Below are 20,193 nucleotides of genomic sequence, written 5' to 3'. Positions count from 1 at the left end.
ACAGAATCCCAAGCAGACTCTGAGCCATCAGCACCAATCCTGACATGGGGCTCGAACTCAGAAACTGTGAGATCATGTCCTGAGCCAAAATCAAGAGTTGGATACTTAACTGACTGAGCCACCCAGGTGCCCCTTGGTATGACTTTTAATTCCAGGGTAAGCCTTCATATTTTACAACATAAAAATATCCATAAATAAGCACCTTTGACTTTCTCATATTTGCACACACTCAAGAGAACTTCTGCCACAAGATGATATGGCTTGGTTCTAGAAGAATCTTTCATTTTCGCTTAAATTTCAATTTAATTTTAAAGGCACAGACTCTAACATATGGGAGATGAAAGAATATAAATTACTATTTTTTCAATTATCTTTCCTCACTGACTGGAAGAACATTTGAAGAAAACTTTGAAATAACTATTTAAGGATGCTCTGACATAACTTTAAAACATTCATCACCCAATGATTCTTAGCTTTCCTTCTAAGAGTATAACAGGAGTACTAGTTCTCCTATTTGCTTTGTTTTCCTTTGCTTAGCTTGGCTACTAAGGTTACTAACTACTTTGAAAGTTTTAAGAACATTCCAATTTATACTTATTGCTTGCATAAGTATAATGTTCTTACCAGCAATAAGTATATATTTTCCTTTAAGCTACAAAAAATATATATACAATGAATAATTTTCTAAACAGAATTAAATTCTAAGATTGTCAGTCCTAACGTATCCCAAATGGTAACCTATGAGGCATTCTCCTTAAAGAATAGTATGTTTCCAAATTCTTGCCCTTAGTTCAAACATATTCTTTAAAAAAGAAAAACAAAAATTAAAATTCTACTTACTTTGGCCAACAATTCTTGTGTTTCAGGAGTCAGTGGAGCATGTGAAAACTTGCAATAGTCACCCTGATAACATTTTGTTCCTGTATGGTAAAACTTGCAAGGATATTCATGTAACCCAAGTGTTAAGGAAGAGAACAATTTTAATCCAACTAAAATAATTTGTAAATAACTTTATGTTCCCTGTATAAAGGCCTTTCCTTCTAGTAGAAACACTAAATTCTCTATTTAAAATATGATAAATTATGAATTGAACTATATGAAACATCTAATTTTAGGATAATTATAATAAATCAAGTTTATTGGCTATCACATGAAACTTTCCCTTCATATTCATTTTTATAATAAATTATAGGTCTCTTTCAATGACGTAAGAAAAGTTTGTGTGTTTTAAATACTTTAAGAAATGTGATTATTATTTTTTTATAATTTTCTTAAGTTTATTTATTTATTTTGAGAAAGAAAGAGAGAGAGCATGAGCAGGGGAGGGGCAGTGAGAGAAGGGGACAGAGGATCTGAAGTGGGCTCAGCAGAGAGCCCCAATGTGGGGCTCAAACCATGAGATCATGATCTGAGCTGAAGTTGGATGCTTAACCAACTGAGCCACCCAGGCACCCCAGAAATGTGATTATTTTTAAGGCATTCTTTTGGGGTAGAGGCAATAAAGTCAATGACGATGATAGGTTTTACAAAACTGGATCCTTTATATATTAGGTTTACTTAGAATGAACTTAAACAACTTCAACATTGTTTTCTAGAAAAAAAACTCTCAAGTTAGAGTTTGAGATTCCCTATACTGCATGACTGAAGGAAAACAACTTTTGTGGTACCCAAAGGTGCTATTACCATAAAATTTTTATGTTCTATGTTTTTACAACCTGTCTGTACCATTTGCATTAAAGAGTTAAGGTTATTCTCCAAATTAAAGGACAATTCAGTACAGACTATACAGAAAACAAGTACTCCCAAATGACACTTTTTTTTTTTTTTTTTAACAAAGTAACTCATATGAGGGTGCCTAGCTGGCTTAGTTGGTAGATCATATTACTCTTAATCTCAGGTTTGTAAATTCAAGTCTCACGCTGGGGGTACAGATTACTTAAATAGAAAATCATTAATAACAACAAAGTAGTTGTATATATGTATATACACATACATAGCTATATCTCTATGAACATAGATATAATTAGTTAATGTCACAGCAGAAATTCTGAGTCTTTCTGTGGGTTGAATAGGTCTCATGAACTTGCTGCTATGCTATCCAAGTGAAGGATCTTCATTTGAGAATTACTAAAGAATCCATCTTTTCTTTCTTGGGGAAAAAAAAAAAATCACACAATTTAACCACTTTGATAGGATTTGGGCTTGGGTAACATAATTTTGTCATAGCTAAAACACAGGTTTTATTCAAAATTATACATACTTAAAACGTTCATGTAAATATTTATAAAAAGTAAAATTATATCTTGTGATAAAGGATATTATGCAAATACAGACAATTTTCACCTCTAGTACAATATCCTTGTACATAAAACTTGCACATTTCCTTTTTCTTCTCTATCTCTGCATCATGATCAAATTTACACTGGTCTCCCTGGGCAAAAGGAAAGAACAAGGACAAGCCATTATTTCTCAGTTAAGTCATGCAGTTCCTACCACTCTTAAAATAAGCAAATGGTTCCAGAAAAAAATCTGAGAAGCTCTACAGTCTAATTCTTAACGAGCTATCGTATAACCACTCCACAATCTTAAAATCTTGTTACATCCTAAACCTTTTTAACACAAAGTATTTTTTTAAAAAAATGCTTATTTATTTGATAGAAAGAGCCTGAACATGAGCAGGGGAGGGGCAGAAAGAGAGGGAGAGAGAGAATCCCAATCAGGCTCCACAGTGCCAGCACAGAGCCTGCCACCAGGGCTCAATCCCACGAACTGTGAGATCATGAGCTGAGCTGAGATCAAGAGTCAGCAGTTTAACTGACTGAGACACCCAGGTGCCCCTAAAAAGTGTCTTTTTTTTTTTTTTTAATTTTTTTTTTTTCCAACGTTTATTTATTTTTGGGACAGAGAGAGACAGAGCATGAACGGGGGAGGGGCAGAGAGAGAGGGAGACACAGAATCGGAAACAGGCTCCAGGCTCTGAGCCATCAGCCCAGAGCCCGACGCGGGGCTCGAACTCACGGACCGCGAGATCGTGACCTGGCTGAAGTCGGACGCTTAACCGACTGCGCCACCCAGGCGCCCCAAAGTGTCTTTTTTAAACATAAAATAATACTTCAGTAAAGCTTTCTAACTGAACCTTTTCCAGAAGGAAAGAGTTATAAAATGTACAGGTATGCTTTTAGAGTATCCAATGGAGACAGGAGTTGGCTTTTGTACATTTTTGCTATACCTTACATTTTAGTATATTTTTGCTTACGCAGTTTTTTATACCTTAATACATTTCCTTTCAAGAAAATATTTACAAACTTGTTTCCCCTTGCGTTCCACTGTATGTTGGTTGATGAATCCCTGACTCATTCTCACATGCTGCTGCTTCTCTTTCGGTTTACCATCCTTTGAAAACAAAAACAAAGAAGTAAATGTGAGAAATATAAATTTAAATATTTTATTCCACTGCACAAAATTATTTTGACCACCTTTAAAACATTAAAAAGTGACTCTTCTAAACCGGCCTACATGTGTAAGATTTGGACTTTTGCACATCAGTTGAAAAATAAATGTTCTGCCAATTACAACAGAATTCCAGCACTGAACGTGTTTGGTCAATTTGAATTATTTTACTATACTTTGCCCTTATTTTTAAAAATTGAATGAGCAATTTTTTAAAGTGAAAATGCAGCTACTTGTGATAAAAAATGAAATCCGGGAATAAGGCTCTTGAGAACAAAGGAGACAAAACTGGAGACTGTAAGGTAGACCGAAAGCGGTATACTCTTTAAGTTCAATGAGATGCTCACTGGGTGAGAGCGGAGAATAATAACCAGCTCTATCTAGTAAACAAATATAACCTCAAAGATGGCAACAGAGATATAAAAACAAAAGGTGACCTTTATATAAAAACAAAAGGGGAGGGCGCCTGGGTGGCGCAGTCAGTTAAGCGTCCAACTTCAGCCAGGTCACGATCTTGCGGTCCGTGAGTTCGAGCCCCGCGTCGGGCTCTGGGCTGATGGCTCAGAGCCTGGAGCCTGTTTCCGATTCTGTGTCTCCCTCTCTCTCTGCCCCTCCCCCATTCATGCTCTCTCTCTGTCCCAAAAATAAATAAAAAACGTTGAAAAAAAAAATTAAAAAAAAAAAAGGGGGAATCTCATAATACATTTTAGCTCTTTAGAAACCTAAACCATTTTAGCATGTTAACCTGTGGTACAATTTACATACAATGTCTGCATCCCAAACTTCTGAACATGTTTAGGAATTAAATATGTGCAAAGAAGAGACCTGACTACATTTACGTGATCTGCTTTGTAATGATGTTAAATTTCTACTTAACACTATCAAAATTATGTGTCCAATATGTGCCAGTTTAAATCTTTGGTTTTATTTGACTATGTTATTAAATTCTAACACAGGTTTATAATTTGCTACTCATGTAGAAGGGCTGTCAATTTTAGCTGAATAATCATTTGAGTCCATGTAAACCAAATGAAGGGAATACCAACAGGGTCAGGAGATACAGGCTGTGGCCTGGCCCTGTGTGACTGAGCAGATACCTGAACCCCTAGGGCTTCAGAGTCCTCATCTGTAAAATATGGAAACATATATAAATATGTTTCAATCCATAATATTTGGTTTTTCTAATATTTTACCACCCCTGACTCTTGTCTTCTGGACCCAGCCTAACAAAAAAGTTTGTTTAAAACACCTCAGAAAAGCAGAGTCCAGAGGAGTCACTTACTATTCTATCCTGATTACATCTGCAGACCAAGGAAGAGGAACTTCTACAAAGCAAAATCAAAACACCAAGCGGATGGGGGTGTTTTGTAAGCCAATGCTCAGAAATATTCATTTTTAATTTCCAGAGGGGAGTCAAATACTGATAGACCAGGAACCGCAATCATAGCAACTCTGTAAGACTCTGTGACCTTTGAAGTGTTCTCTGGGCTACTTTACCTTCTCCCTGCTTCTCCTGCTTTTCCAGTCTCTGACAGTACAACACGGCCAAATCAAGGGACTTGTGTGCACGTATTCAGGTAAACAGGTTCAACGCTAAGGCTTAACACAGGTGCTGGCAGCTCATGAGGGAGAGGGAAGGAGCTGCAACAGTGACAAGGAAGAATGTGGAGAGCCAACTGATTGTGAGAGGAGATTTTTCACTGTCAGAGAACCCTCGTTTTATGGCTAGCCACTGAGGTAGGTGCAAGATGAATATCCTGCAGCATGTAGGCGTTCTCCTACGTGCCCATACTCTTGTACCTGTTCCTGTGAGCCACTGTTCCTCAGTGAAGCGTTGGATCCTTTGTGTCCGGCGCCAGGCCATTTTCGCTTCATTTTCTTCTGTTTACCATTTTTCTGTACAGCTTTAAGGTTTTTATTTTTTTGTTTAACAACTAAAAACAAAAAAGTTAATTCTGTTTAAATCTTAAACATTAAATTAAATCTTAAAATGCTTAATTTTAATTTATGATGACATAAAAGTACAATAGCAGTTTACTTTAAATTTTTTTTAACATTTGTTTCTTTTTGAGAGGGAGAGAGAGAGACAGAGTGTGAGTGGGGGAGGGGCAGAGAGAGAGGGAGTCACAGAATCCAAAGCAGACTCCAGGCTCTGAGCTGTCAGCACAGAGCCCAACGTGGGGCTCAAACTCATCAACCAGGAGATCATGACCTGACCCAAAGTCAGATACTTAACTGACTGAACTACCCAGGCACCCTGGCAGTTTACTCTTAAGTACATTCTGGGACGCTTGGGTGGCTCAATCAGTTGAGCATCTGACTTTAACCTGGATTATGATCTCATGATTCATGAGTTCAAGCCTCACATTGGGTTGTGCTTTGGCAGCTCAGAGCCTGCTTCAGATTCTCTGTCTCTCTCTCTCTCCTCCTCCCCTGCTCGCTTGCGTACTCTCTCTTGCTCTTAAAAATTAATAAAATAAACACCTAAAAAAAAAAAGTACATTCTATAATAATCCAGGAGGAGTTCTCCACTGCTCACTGAGTGAAAAGTGGTATGATGCTGACCTTTCTGGAAGCTCTGGGATTAAGAGACCAAAAGGAGAATATATTCTGGATCCCCAATTCATTCCTTATGAAAATAGATAAGGTAGGGAGGCCTGGGTGGCTCAGTCGGTTAAGTGTCCAACTATCAGTTTCGGCTCAGATCATGATCTGGCAGTTTCATGAGTTCAAGCCTCACATCAGGCTGTGTGCTGATGGTGTGGAGCCTGCTTGGGATTCTCTCTCTCTTTCCCTCTCTCTGCCTCTCCCCTACTCATGCTGCCTCTGTCTCTCTCAAAATAAATAAACTTAAAAAAATTTTTTTTTAATAGATAAGGTATAGTCAGGAAGAAAGAAAAGCAAGATAATTAATGAAATCAATCTTGCTTGCCACCAGCCAGATCCTTTTGAAGTGTTTAGAGTATAATGGAGCTAATTAGGAACTGCCATAGCACTATAAAAGCAAAACCTTCAAATGTTTAAAATGACCTCTTACACTACTGTCAGAGTTTTCACTGAAAACATTTTATATATGAGTGCCTGGCTGGCTTAGTTGGTAAAGGATGCAACTCTAGATCTTGGGGATGTGAGTTTGAGCCCCACACTGGGCAGTGTTTAATTTAAAATAAAAATAAACACAGATTAAAAAAAAGAAAAAGAAAACATTTTATATAGATTAAATTTATCTATAGACCGATTTTAAACAGAAAAACATTTCAAGAGAAAAAAAGCAGTAAAATAAGAGGATTAATTTCGTTTACCATGGTCATTTGTCCTCATATCTATGACTAAACTTTATTTGATTAATCTAAAAGAATATTATTTCTGAGTTTAATCTGGCATACCACTATAACAGATATGAAATCAATCCCTCCCTACAACACAGCAATACAAACAGGCACATCTTGTCCTTCATATATGCAGAGGCAAAGGATTTAGCATTCTCCCTTTCAAAGCAGTCATGGCCTTTGATAACCCTGCTGTACTTTCCTCCTATAAACTAAGCATTTGTACACCAAATAGCCAGGTCTCAGGGGGGTCTCCGGCCATGCAAGCTCACATCTGGTGTAAAGATCCATGGAGGCGCACCAGGGTAGCTCAGTCAGTGAAGCATTTAACTCTTGATTTTGGTTCAGGTCATGATCTCACAGTTCATGAGATTGAGCCCCAAGTCAGGCTCTGTGCTCACAGCACAGAGCATGCTTGGCATTCTCTCTCCTCTCTCTGTCCCTCCCCCTCGCAAAGTAAATAAACAAAAATAAATAAATAAATAAATGAATAAATAAATAAATAAATAAGATCCATGGAAAGCATGATCTTCCTATGAAATAAAACGCAAGAGAAAACTTCCCCCCTCCCCAAACCCCAATCTGTATATGGACAACTGTGATTGCTTCTCTAGATAAACACAAAATGACAAAACAGTCTCACCCTTACCTTTCTGGGTGTCCTTCACTCCCTCTTTCTTCAATTCTTCAGGAAATGGTAAGGACTGAGCAGCATTTGCCATTTCTTTAGCTTGTATATACTGCTGAAGCTCTTTAGCAAAAGTATCTTCTGATTCCTGACTGCAGGTATCATTATCACTATATACATCATAGTCCTTACTTCTTGATTTTCTATGTAGCAATTTCTTCGGTGATGCTGTAGAGTTCCCCAAGTGCCTAAACTAAGTAAAAATTAAATTTTCAATTTTAAAAACCTAGCATAATTCAACGCAATCTGGTTATAAAGAAGAAATAAAGACCAGCCATGAACTGATCATTGTTGAAGTTGGGTGATGGGTATACGGGGGTTCATATACTTTTCTTTCCACTCTTACATACTTAAAATTTTCCAGAATTAAAAAAAAAAAAACAAAAAACACAACATATTGTCCTTGAAGAAAACTTAACACAAGATTCTGAATTTGTACACTAGATGTACTCTACTGAATTAAAGACGAAACCCCCAAATCTTAATTATTTGATATAATTTTATTCGATTGAATTATAGTATTACAATTCACATTTTATTTCTCCCTTTGCATCCCTTTGCATACTTTAAATGGTTTAATTCAATAACTCATCATTTCATAAAAGAACAAGTAAACTGTAATGGCCCAAGTGAAAATCTATACTACACTAAGATATATCACAGCTAGCGAAGTCCGTTATTTTTCCTGTAACTCACAGCATTGGTGGCAGAGAAGGTGGCAGCACTGACAACAAGGAAGAAAGAACTGCCCCGTTCTCTATAATCAAGTTAATTTTACTTTCAGAAACAGTTTTCTAACACTGTTGTTGCAGCTGCCCCAAGGCGACAGATGCAAACACTGGCACCCACACTGGAAGAGCAAGCCAGGTAAGGCAACTGACCCTGGGTCAGCCTGAGATGATCACAGGAGACAACTTAAAGTACTCTGAATTAAAGTACCAGAATTCCCTAGTATTGGTTATATAGGTATTTATACTCGATAACCCAGGTGGATCAAGTTGTATAATTATAGTTAGTACATATGATACATTTTAATTAAGGTTTATTTTAAAAAGTCCAAGTGTCAAAGGGCTCCTGTTTTGATATCAAGAAGAGATGACATGTCTACCATTAAATTGACCAATGATCCTGCTCCAGAGCATGCTTTGGGGCCTGGTCTCTTACCTACTTTCTTATAACTGATCAAGGCAACAGACCAGAAGACTATTATAAAATATACTAAGTGGCCCAATTTAATGGTTTACCTTTGATGATTAACTTCAAAGCTAAGAGTCGTACCACCAGAGGATTTATCATAGGCTTAGAAAATGACTTTGCTCCCTGCCTGAAGAATCCAAACAAGTGGAGAAAGTTTCCTAACCTGACAGTGGCCTTAATGTACACCTCATCTTCATTACACCAGACAAGACTACCAACCAATCCAACAATCATCAGGCCACCAAGTTCCTGGTCTCCAAGTTTTCAAGAAAGAGCACCTTTTAAAACTAAAGCCATAGAATGAACTTGTAAATGTATCTTCTTCCAGTCAGGGGTTGGCAGATATCAGCCTGGCCTCTTGTTTTTGTAAATAACGTTTTGCTGGAACACAATCACACCCATTCGTTCACTTCTCTGCTACCTGTGGCTTAGTTGTGACAGAGACAATATGGCTCACAAAGTCAAAATGATGCACTAGCTGGTCCTTTATAAAAAGTTGGCCAATTTCTGTGTAATTATGTTTACCTTGGTTTTCGCCTTTAATTTCATTTAATGGGCACAGGGAGAATCATTCAATTATGCAACAGCTTCGCGAAGCTTAGTCAAACACACAGGAAATTCTATTCAGCGTAACTGAATCAAAATATCACAATGATCCAAATGAATAATTAAGTGCTCCCTCACACACAAAATATGTACAAAGCAGACCCCTTTTAACAGGTAATAATATGTCTGATTCGTTTGTATTAAATGAAAAGATGAGACGACTTGGCAACATGAATAAAACCAGGAAGATCATCAATTATGTTGTTTTTTATACATTAGAGATGAGCACTCCTAATGGATATGATTACTCTTAGAGAGCAATGAAATACACAAAATACGAATGATTGCTTTAATACTTTTCTTCATGCAGCTAGCTATAAACTCCTTGCTTTGATATTTGTTGTTCTCTATGTAATTTAGAAAGCATATAAATACACTATATAACTTTTTTCCCTTCAGTGAAGGAGTCTAAATAAAAATTTTTTTAAGCAAAAGATTTTTAATTTAGATGATTTATTGAACTAGTGTGGCCTCCTGAAAGTCCACAGAAATAAAAGTATAGAAATGTAAAAACAGTTCCATATTAGTGGGGGTGAGGGGAAAACGAAGTACATTCATCAGTAATTGAGAAAAGTTTAACAAATTATTGGCAAACATTTGAAAAGCAAAAAGCAAATGATAATTGGGAGGCTGGGCTTATGTTGGTGTGTGAGAAACGGTGCTATAAATGAGGATGAATTAAAATTCTACATAAAAACAGACAAAGCTATTGTTAACAAATTCTCTCTACCCTACTCCTCACCAGAATACATACAAACAAAAATTTACCCTGGGCAAAAAAGAGAATAAAGAAATTGAATAAAATGTCTGATAAAAGCCAAGTCTTGTTACCTGGGTACTAAGACCCCAGGATGAAGTCATCCACATTCTGGCATTTGAGAGCAACCCCCACCAGAAATATACTCCATCCACTCAACCTACAACAGGAGTTCTACCCCACTGTCCAGAAGAGATCCGCCCACTGGGGTCTATAGACAGAATTCAATGAACTTGAATGGCAATAAAAATCACACATTATTTGCATCATCAACCCTTAAGTTGACATTTAGCATCTTCCTGTTGTGAAACACAGGCCAACAAACAGCAGTAGTATCAGCAGTACCAGCAACTGTCACTAATAGAATCATAGTTACTTTCATATATCACCTTATAGTTGTTGCAAATCTCAAAATATCTTTTATGTTCATCACTATGTCAAAGTTACAATAATTAGACCTGTTGGACCTTATTACTTAGTACATTAATAAAGAACATATTACTCTTTTCCCATTTGTTTTATTTTGATCACTATTATTTCAATAAAATAAATTTCCTTTGTAATCCAACATAGTCTATTTTATTCACTTAAAAACATTATTCTGAGAAGGGACCCATGGGCTTCACCAGACCGCTGAAAGGGATGCATAGCACAAAGCAGGCTGCAGGAAACCCACTTATCCACACAGCCCACTCATGTACAGAGAATGTCCAGTCAAGCTTCCCATCTGGACAAAAGGCCTACAGAGACACAGACCCGGCAACACACCATTTTAGGCCGTCCATCAACTCTCCAGGCCTATCTTAAATCAAGGGACAATGAAGGCACAAAACACATGACAAAAATCTAGAGCAGGTGTCATTAAACTATGTTCCCAGGGCCAAATCCATCTTGCCACTTATTTCTGTAACAGCAAGCTAAAAATGGTCTTTAGAATTTTTAAATGTTTGAAGAAAAAAATCAAAATAATAATATCTCATGACAATGAAAATTATATAAACTTCAAATTTCAACACCCATAAATAAAGTTTAATGGAACACAGCCACACTCATTCATTTACATATTATACTAGATGCTTTCACACTACAATAGCAGAGCTGAGCAACAGCAGAGTCGAATAGTTGCAAAAGAGACCATAAATAGTTGCAAAAGAGACATTCAAGACATTATCTATTTAAAAAATGCTACAAAGCTGTAACATCAAAACAAAGAACAAGAAAGAACTCTTGAATAAATTATGAGAAACCAAGAGTTAGAAAATGGATGCTTAAAAAAGACGTAATTTATAATAGCCTCATCAAACATCTAGCAATAAACCTAACAGAAGGTATGTATGTAAGATACCTACAAAGAAAAGTATCATATACTGTTAAGAGAAATTATAGAGGACCTAAAGATTAGACAATTCAATATTCTAAAGATGTCAATTCTTTCCAAAATGATCTACAGATTAAATGTATTCCCAATGAAAATTCCACCAGAATTTTCCACGGAAAAACTAATTTTAAAATTTATATAGGGCTAAGAAAAAGCCAAGACACTTAAAGAAGAAAAATAAGGTGAGAGGACTTGCTTATCTGACATCTAAACTCACTATAAAGCTGCAGTAACTAACATGGTGAGCTCTTAGGGGAGGGCTAAACAGATAAACCAGCAGAAGAGAATAGAGTCAAGAAACAAACCCACTCAAACACAAACGTTTGATTTTTGAAAATGGTGACATTGCAGACCAGTGGAGGAAAAGACCATTCTTTTCCTTCAGTGAATGGTGCTGGAACAACTGGGTATGATAACAGGAAAAAAAAAAAAGGTAAAAAAAATGTATTACCTCTACCTCACAGTATACAGATACAAAAATTAGTTATGGTGACTATAAGCCTTTGTGAAAAGCAAAACAATAAATCTTTTAGAAAACACTACAGAAAAATATTTTTATTATCTCAGGATATTTAGATAAAACACATAAAACACTAACTATAAAGAAGAATAAATTTGAATACATTAAAATATAAACTTTTAATCAAAAAATGCCATCCTGTAAAGCCACAAAATAAGCAGATATCTGCAACAGATAATACTCAATGAAGGGCGGGGGGGGGGGGGGAAACCCTTATAATCCAAAATAAAGAACTACAAATCAAGGGAAAAAAAAAATCACAGACAAACCCGTAATACTAAGACAAAAAGACCTGAACAAGCACCAAAAAAAAAAAAAAAAAAAAAAGGAAATCCAAATGGACAAACACAAAAAGGTGCTCAATCCCAATAGCAATTAAGAAAATATAAATGGGGCGCCTGGGTGGCTCAGTTGGTTGAGCGTCCGACTTCGGCTCAGGTCATGATCTCGCGGTTTGTGAATCCGAGCCCCGTGTCTGACAGCTCAGAGCCTGGAGCCTGCTTCAGATTCTGTCTCCTCCTCTCTCTGCCCCTCCCCTGCTCATGCTCTGTCTCTCTGTCTCTCAATAATAAATAAATGTTAAAAAAAATTTTTTTAATAAAAAAATATATATAAACTAAATTACAATGAGAAACTTCACCAGGTGATAAAAAATAAGATGGATAATAATATCACATGTGGAGTAGCAGAAATACAGTCTTTCCTATATACCTCTGGGAATAAAAACTGGTAAAACCACTTTGGAATACAGTTTGGCATTAAGGTAAAGGTATAGATGCTTATACTCTAAGACCCAGAAGTTCTACTCCTAGGTAAATACAGAACACACGTGCAACACGACACAAGTTAAAGAATGTAGCAGCACTGCCTATAATCTCCTATAACCTATAACCTCTACCAACAATGAAATCTAGTATATTCAATAAAGGAATACCATGCAGCTAAGAAAATAAACAAGTATACACCACAACATCTATGAATCTTGTAAATATAATGTTGAGACAAAGAAGACAGAAAAGAACACATACAGGGGTGCCTGAGTGGCTCAGTCATTAGGCATCTGACTCTTGATTTTGGCTCAGGCCATGATCTCACAGTTCCTGAGTTTGAACCCCATGCCGAGATCCACACTGACAGCATGGAACCTGCTTGGGATTCTCTCTCTCCCTCTGTCCCTCCCCCTCCTCCCACATGCACACACACACACACTCTCTTTCTCTCTCTTTAAATAAATAAACTTAAAAATCATCTTTAAAAGAAAAAAATACAATCACTATCTTATTTCTATAAAATGTAAAAACAGGCAAGAAAAAACTGTGTTAAGGATGACAGCATCAGCAGTAAAACTAAACCTGTAAAGAAGAGCAAGGAAGTGATTGTTAGCATGCAAGTTAGGTCTCTAGTTACCTCTAGGAGGAAACAAGGGGTTATGACTGAGAAAGGAGGCATCAGAGGCTTTGCACGTTATGTTCTTTCTAGACTTGCAAATTGTTGGCTTGGGTGTTCTATTTTTAATCAGCTGTGATACTGTACATTTATGTTTCATGCACTTGTGAGTAAAGAGTCAGGCTGTAGCAAGCCTACTTAGGAATAATGCAGGTGTCCATCTTCTCACAGTACTGTTTCTTGGAATCTACTTAAGATTAACTGTAGAATGTTCTATCTGCCTAATTCCTGTATAGGATTATACATGGATTAGGGAACCTTAAGTGGGTATGAAGAACTGGGGTCTGTATGACTAAAAGAGTATTAAAAATTGGGGGGAAATCCAGGCTACAGTTTTAGTGTCAAGACCTTGGTTCTTGTCCACAGCAGCCACACATGCCCCAAAGGGCAAAAGAAGTTATATACTTGGGTAGCTGAGAAGCTGAAGATGATGTACCTGCTGCATTATCTGTCCTGTATCCTTTTATAAAGCCAAGTATAAAAGTAGCACATTAAATGATGCCTGGGTGGCTCAGTCCGCTAAGCGCCCAACTTTTGATTTTGGTTCACGTCATGATCTTTGGTTCATGGGCTCCAGGCCCACATCCAGCTCCGCACTGGCAATGCAGAGCCTGCAAAGTATCATATTAAAGCCTATTTGTGTCTTGTGAGTCTCACTCCCCACTCAAACCCATCTCTTTGTAATGTGTTAAAATTCACAATTAAAAAAAATTTCACGGGCGCCTGGGTGGCTCAGTCGGTTAAATGTCTGACTTCAGCTCAGGTCATGATTTCATGGTTGAGTTTGAGCCCCTCATGGGACTCTGTGTGGACAGCTCAGAGCCTGGAGCCTGCCTCAGATTCTGTGTCTCCCACTGTCTTTGCCCCTCCCCTGCTCTCTCTCAGTCTCTCTCTCACAAAAAAACATTAAAAAAAATTTAGAAAAAAAAAATTTCAAAAAGAGAGAAAGAGGCAAGAGAGGCATAGATACTAGCTGTTATGGGTTGACTGTGTCCGCCCCCTCAACATTCTCTTGAAGTCCTAACCTTAGAATGTGGGCTTATTTGGAAATAGGGCCATTACATGTGTAATTGGTTAAGATGAGGTTCCTAGGGTAGGTTCTAATCCAATATGACTGATGTCCTTATAAAAGGATTAATTTTGGGGTGCCTGGGTGGCTCAGTCGGTTGAGCAGTTGAGCGTCTGGCTTCGGCTCAGGTCATGATCTCGTGGTTTGTGAGTTCGAGCCCCGCGTCGGGCTCTGTGCTGACAGAGCCTGGAGCCTGTTTCGGATTCTGTGTCTCCCTCTCTCTCTGCTCCTCCCCCGCTCGTGCTCTGTCTCTCTCTCTCTCTCTCAAAAATAAATAAACATCAAAAATAGAAAAATAAATAAAAGGATTTTAGATACAGAAATATGCACACAGGGAGAACACAATTCAAATATGAAGGTAAAGATCAAGGTGATGCTTCTGGAAGCCATGCCGAGGAACACCAAAGACTGGCAACAAACCACCAGAAACTATGTGAGGGGCATGAAACAGACTCCCCCTCACAGCCCTCAGAAGGAACCAACCTTGCCAGCACCTTGATCTCAGATTTCCAGCCTCCAGAGACACAAGACAATAACCTTCTGTTATTTAAGTCACCCACTTTGTGGTACTTTGTTTAGGGCAGTCCTAGCAAATTCATCCAAGCTTTAAGCTGTAAATCACTAAGGTTAGTTGAGTTAGCTGTAAATCACTAAGGTTAGTTGAGTCAGCAAATCAAAACCCTTAAAAATTGTGACCTAATTTGAAAAGGTTTTGAAATAGACTACAACCCATTTCAGAAATAGAGACAACCAAAATAAAAGCAATACACTAAAACAGTTCACGTTAAATGACTAAAGTTTTTTAATATGTTTTTTGACCATGTAACCAAGGTTTCCTTGATATAAGCAACTAGATCTCAAATGCTGACTATACTGAGACAAATAGGACCCCTGATAAATTTCTCACACCCACTCCTGTCTGGTGTTTTGATATGCCAACTTAATCTTACTTTTTTGGGTATTTGCTCACACTCCAGTTTTACTTCCCATTTTATTTTCTCTTCTTGTGTTTCTTCAACTTCTGTATCATCTATTTCATCATCGATTCTGTAGCAAAAATATCAAATAATACAAGAAGGGTTTTTCAACCTGGAAATGGTTCATACCACACCATTAAAATTCACTGCTTTGGCTTATCTTCTACTTGCCCTCAAAGGAATTCCAAATTCAAATTCTACTCCAAATACTCCAAGAACAAAATTACAGAAGCAGTAAATGTCAACATGTGTTTGTAAGTAAAGTACAAACCTGAAATTTAATGCATAACCTTCATGTTCTAGTATTAGCAGCTATAGAAACCACCCATTCATTCATCCATCATTCCATTCATTCAACAAATACTGAGTATCCACCATATACCAGGCTGTAGGCCTTAAATCCTGGAACACAACAATGAAAAAGACTTTGTCCCTGCCTTGTGAGAACTTTCTATATTCTTGGAGAAAAAAAATAAAGCAATTTCAATATAGTCTGATAAGCATTGGTACATATATGAAGAACACTTAACCTACATTTGGGAGCCAAGGGTTTTCTAAGCCTCAAAGGTATATAAGAATTAGCTAATAGGGGTGCCGGGCTGACTCAGCTGGAAGAGCATGCAACTCTTGATCTTGGGGTCATGAGTTTGAGCCCCACATTGGGTGTAGAGATTACTTAAAATAAATAAACACGTAAACTTTTTAAAAAGTTAGCAAACAAGGAGGAACGTAAGGGAGAATAGTATTTCAGGTAAAATGCAGGGTGTCCTTCAAGGTCAGGAGAGAGCCTAACTTATAAGCAAGTGGAAAGATAAAAAAGAAGTTGTTTCCAGACTTGCAAGGACTGAGAAGCTGAACATGCAGAGACGTCATCTGAGACAATTACTTGAGAATATTCTGGCAAAGCTAAAAATGAAAGATGAAGATGGGAAATATAAGAAGCTGGTGAACAAAGATGCCAATGAAATTTATGGGTAAAGCTAAATAATGGCTTATACTATAAATACCAGAGACTGAAAGCAATTGTGTCTGGACAAGTAGTGACTACTGAATAAAAGCTTAAGATAGGAGTTACATGCCTGGTAAAGGTAAGGACTAGGCAATGTGCACATTCTCAAAAAAACGTGTTACAAATGGAATGCGCAAGAATGTGAAGAGTGGCTCTGAGCTTCTTTCAAACTTAGGAGGAGCTCAGGCTTCACAACTTAATCCAATTCAACAGTTTACCACTGATCTATCCCCAGTTAGAGCCTCAAAATTTCTTCAGATAAGACACCAAGTTTGAGCCTTCTACAGAAGCCATTATTACAAGAGCCAATAAGCCAGATACTGTGAGCCTTCATTGCTCCAGTTACAGTAATGAAATATTTCATGGAGTAGGAGGCAACCTCCCCTGAGGCAAAGCAATAATGACAGTAATGACTACAATAGCATTAACAACAGAAGCAGCTAACACTTGCATTATGCTTTCCCTCTGCCAGAAGCTATTCCATGCATATTACCCACATCACAACAAACTTAAGACACACAGACCATTTCACAGACGAGAAAACTGAATTACAGAAAGCTTATAAAACTTCCCACAGACCTAGTTAACTGGAAGAGTTGAGATTGGAGCCCAGGCAGGCAGAGCCAAGTACCTATTCAACATATTCCCCTGGATTGCTACCTGACATATTTTTAATAGAGCCAAAACTGAATTCTTGATCTACTCCTCTTGCTATTTTCAACACCAACTCTACCCTTCTAATGATACCAACCAAAAACCTTGAAGTCAACATAGACTCCTCTCTCCTATCCCCATCCAATCTGTGAGAAAATCCAGTTTATCTTTAAAATATACCCATATTTGGCCACTTCTTGCTACTAAATACTATGATCCAAGCTTCTCTTGACTTGTTACATTCTACTCTCAACACAACCACAATGACCCTGCTAAAATGTCACCCTGTTGAAAACCTTCCAATAGCCTTTCATCTCATTCAGGGTAAAAGGCAAAGTCATTCTTATGGCATCTACAAGTCCCTACATGAACTGCCTCCCTGACCCTATCATGCGTACCTCTAGAGTATTACTTCTCTTCAACTCCTGCTACTCCTGGCCCCTCTGCTCCAATGACCCAATCACACCATGTTCACTCCACTTCAGGACTTTTATACGTGCTTTTATATTCTCTCTGCTAGAAATCAATCTTCCTCACCTCCAAGTCCCTACTCAAATATTACTCATCGATGATATCACTGAGGCTTTAACTATCGTCTTTAAAACATCTACATTCTCCCGACCATCCCATCCTCACTTCCTATCATTTTCGTTTTCTCCCAGGCATTTATCATCACCTAAAACACTATCTATTTATGTACTGTGAACCAAGCATATAAATCTCATGAATATGGAGATTTTTATCTCTTTTGTTTATTTATTCCTATAGCCCCAGGGCCTAGGATGTCTCATATGTGGCAGGTGCTCAATACACGAGTAATCCCATCATAAAATTACTAGCAAAAAACCCAGAAACCATTAAAGATTAATTCATTTGACCTTACTTAAAACAAACAAAAAAACCTTTATGCAATGAAAATAAAGCCATAAGCAAAGTCAAAAGACAACAAATTGGAAGTAAAATATCTGCAGACCAGAGATCCTAAAATTTTAAAGAGAAAGACCAACAAAAACAGGCAAAGGATATGTATGAACAAGGAACAGTTCACAGATGCTCTCCATACTTCAATACCATTCTCCACCTAATACTTTGGCAGAAATCCAGAAGTGTCTTTTATGTAGTTCAGTAAAATCGCTTCTCGGCCTCTTGGCTAAGATCAAGTGTAGTATGTAGTTCAGTAAAGCTTTTGTGAATAGAATCTTTTGTCCAACACATCTTCAAATCGACAGACCCTATTGTTTTCTTACATGCACCTATTGTTTTTGTGATGATTCACCTTGCCGAATTCTCTTACGTATTTCAATAGTCTATTAACTGGTTCCTCTTGTTTTCCTTTGTAGATGATCACCCATCTGCAATTAATTAGTGTCTTTGTCTCTTTTCAATATTTATAGATCTTATTTTAGTCACTTTGCCTTAGAAACGTAGCAATGAAATCAAATCATGGCTCCTGAAGTAAGACTGGGTAACTTAATCCTAGTTTTGCCACTTACACTGTGCAATCTTGACAAGTTATTTATCCTTTCTCTGCAATTTTCTCATCTGCAAAAACAAGGATAGTTCTTTTCTTCAAGGTTAAGATCAAATGACGTATTTCATGTAAAGCACTAAATAAAACTCTTGATGGTAGCCTGAATTAAGGTAATAGTTTTAATTAAGGTATTTGAGAGAGACGGGAACAGATTTGATATCAGAAGGTAAAATCAACCAGAATAAGAGATATATTGACAACGAGAGAAATAAAAGAACAAAGGACTGTGTGTCACAGTTTCAGCTTAGGGAAATTGGAAAAATACATTAAAAGCTTAGAAGTTGGTTTTTGCATTTCAAACTCAGTAAAAAAAAAAAAAAAAAAAGTAAATTAGTATCTGCGTGTAAAGAAACTACACTATACACGTCTCTAAGAACGAGATCAATAAACTAGCACCGTCTGGCCAGCAGTGCCCCCGACTTTCTCAACCTAAAGGAAATGTTACATCTCAAAGGTGTTTGCTGATTTATTATGGTCTTCAGGGTCTTTTGAGGCAAATCAATGCACTAAAGGTAAACTATTCACCCTTCACTGCTTAATGAACTTAGGGTTTCGGTTTTTTCTACAAGAAAAAAAAAAGCGGTTAGCATGTGTCAGTGAGAAATGACAATCTGTCCCCTAGAAGCTGATGGTCCGATGGAAGTAGGAGTACTTTGGGAACCCACTGGGTTTCTAACCTGGTTCACAGGGTCAGGAGCGCAAGGAAAGGGGAGCATCCTGGGGCCTCCCTCGACCCCTCTCGGTCGCCGCCTGGACCCCGCCGGTCCCCTCAACCTCAAGCAGGGTCCCGGCCAGAGCCGTGGCGGCTTACGAACGGATCCCCACCTCCGGCGTCCGTCCCCGCGGCTTCGGAACGACCTCTCCACGTCCAACCCTCGCGTCTGCCAGGCCAACCCCACGCGCTCGCTAACGCACTCCCCGCGCGACCCCGCGGCGTGGCCCACGCGCAGACCCCGCGGCGTGGCCCACGCGCAGCCCCAGCGGCCTCCGAATGGAACCAAAAGGCGGAACACAGCTGAGTCCCTGCGACCAAAGTAGAAAAAGATGCGGAATCACCTTTCATCAGAGTCCGTGGTCGGATTTTTACCCAGGGCCGGGTTGGGGGGCTTGGAAAAAAGATTCTCAAAATCCATCACCCTCACAAGGACCCGGCAGCTATAAAGTAACAGCCACCGCGTGAGGAAAAGGGACTCAGTGCGGCGCATTGGCCACAAGTCGCCCCGCGCATGCGCCGCCCCGTCCCCGCGCAAGCCCGCTGTCTCCTGCTCATTCGCGGTTCTGCGCACGCGCCAGTTTAGGTGTGTGTTCATTTTCCGTTCCCTTTTTGATCTGTTATCCAAAATGTTTACTAGAATTTTTAAATTGAGTCCTTGGGATTCTTTCTTTCACTTTCATTAGGGGTAAGTGGGTATCCCAAGTTGGAGAGAATTGTGTCAAGGCTGGAAAATAGAGCATATATATGGGAAACGGAATTGTTCAGTTTTGCTTACTGCAACGCCGGGGGAAGAGTGGCGATTGTGGGAATAATGAAAGGAAGGCTCAATCTGTAGGGTAGCTAATGACCTCAAACATGACTCACTCC

At 38.3% G+C, this 20,193-nt stretch overlaps 1 protein-coding gene and 1 pseudogene across 6 annotated transcripts in view; one reads left to right on the top strand and one right to left on the bottom strand.

Annotated features, from left to right (window-relative positions):
• The window catches only part of ZC3H8 (zinc finger CCCH-type containing 8), a 30,615-nt gene extending 10,785 nt beyond the window's left edge, over positions 1–19,830 (bottom strand). For 4 of the 6 annotated variants that reach the window (XM_030311133.1, XM_030311131.1, XM_030311132.1 and 1 more), the window contains exons 1-7: positions 19,668–19,830; positions 15,391–15,487; positions 7,429–7,660; positions 5,251–5,384; positions 3,271–3,393; positions 2,320–2,431; positions 841–950 (exon numbers count right to left, since the gene is read on the bottom strand). In XM_030311133.1, the coding sequence (XP_030166993.1) occupies positions 841–950; positions 2,320–2,431; positions 3,271–3,393; positions 5,251–5,384; positions 7,429–7,660; positions 15,391–15,487; positions 19,668–19,816 (957 nt within the window). In that variant the 5' untranslated portion in view covers positions 19,817–19,830. The remainder of the gene's footprint in view (positions 1–840; positions 951–2,319; positions 2,432–3,270; positions 3,394–5,250; positions 5,385–7,428; positions 7,661–15,390; positions 15,488–19,667) is intronic. The other 2 variants (XM_030311135.1, XM_030311136.1) reach the window with 2 other exon arrangements.
• Positions 18,211–18,298, top strand: LOC115511393 (annotated as a pseudogene).
• Positions 19,831–20,193: the final 363 nt, after the last annotated feature.

The sequence above is a fragment of the Lynx canadensis genome, chromosome A3 (genome assembly GCF_007474595.2).
Source record: "Lynx canadensis isolate LIC74 chromosome A3, mLynCan4.pri.v2, whole genome shotgun sequence".
NCBI lineage: Eukaryota > Metazoa > Chordata > Mammalia > Carnivora > Felidae > Lynx > Lynx canadensis.
The sequence above is the reverse complement of the archived record's forward strand: the minus strand, read 5'-3'. Positions and strand labels throughout refer to the sequence as shown.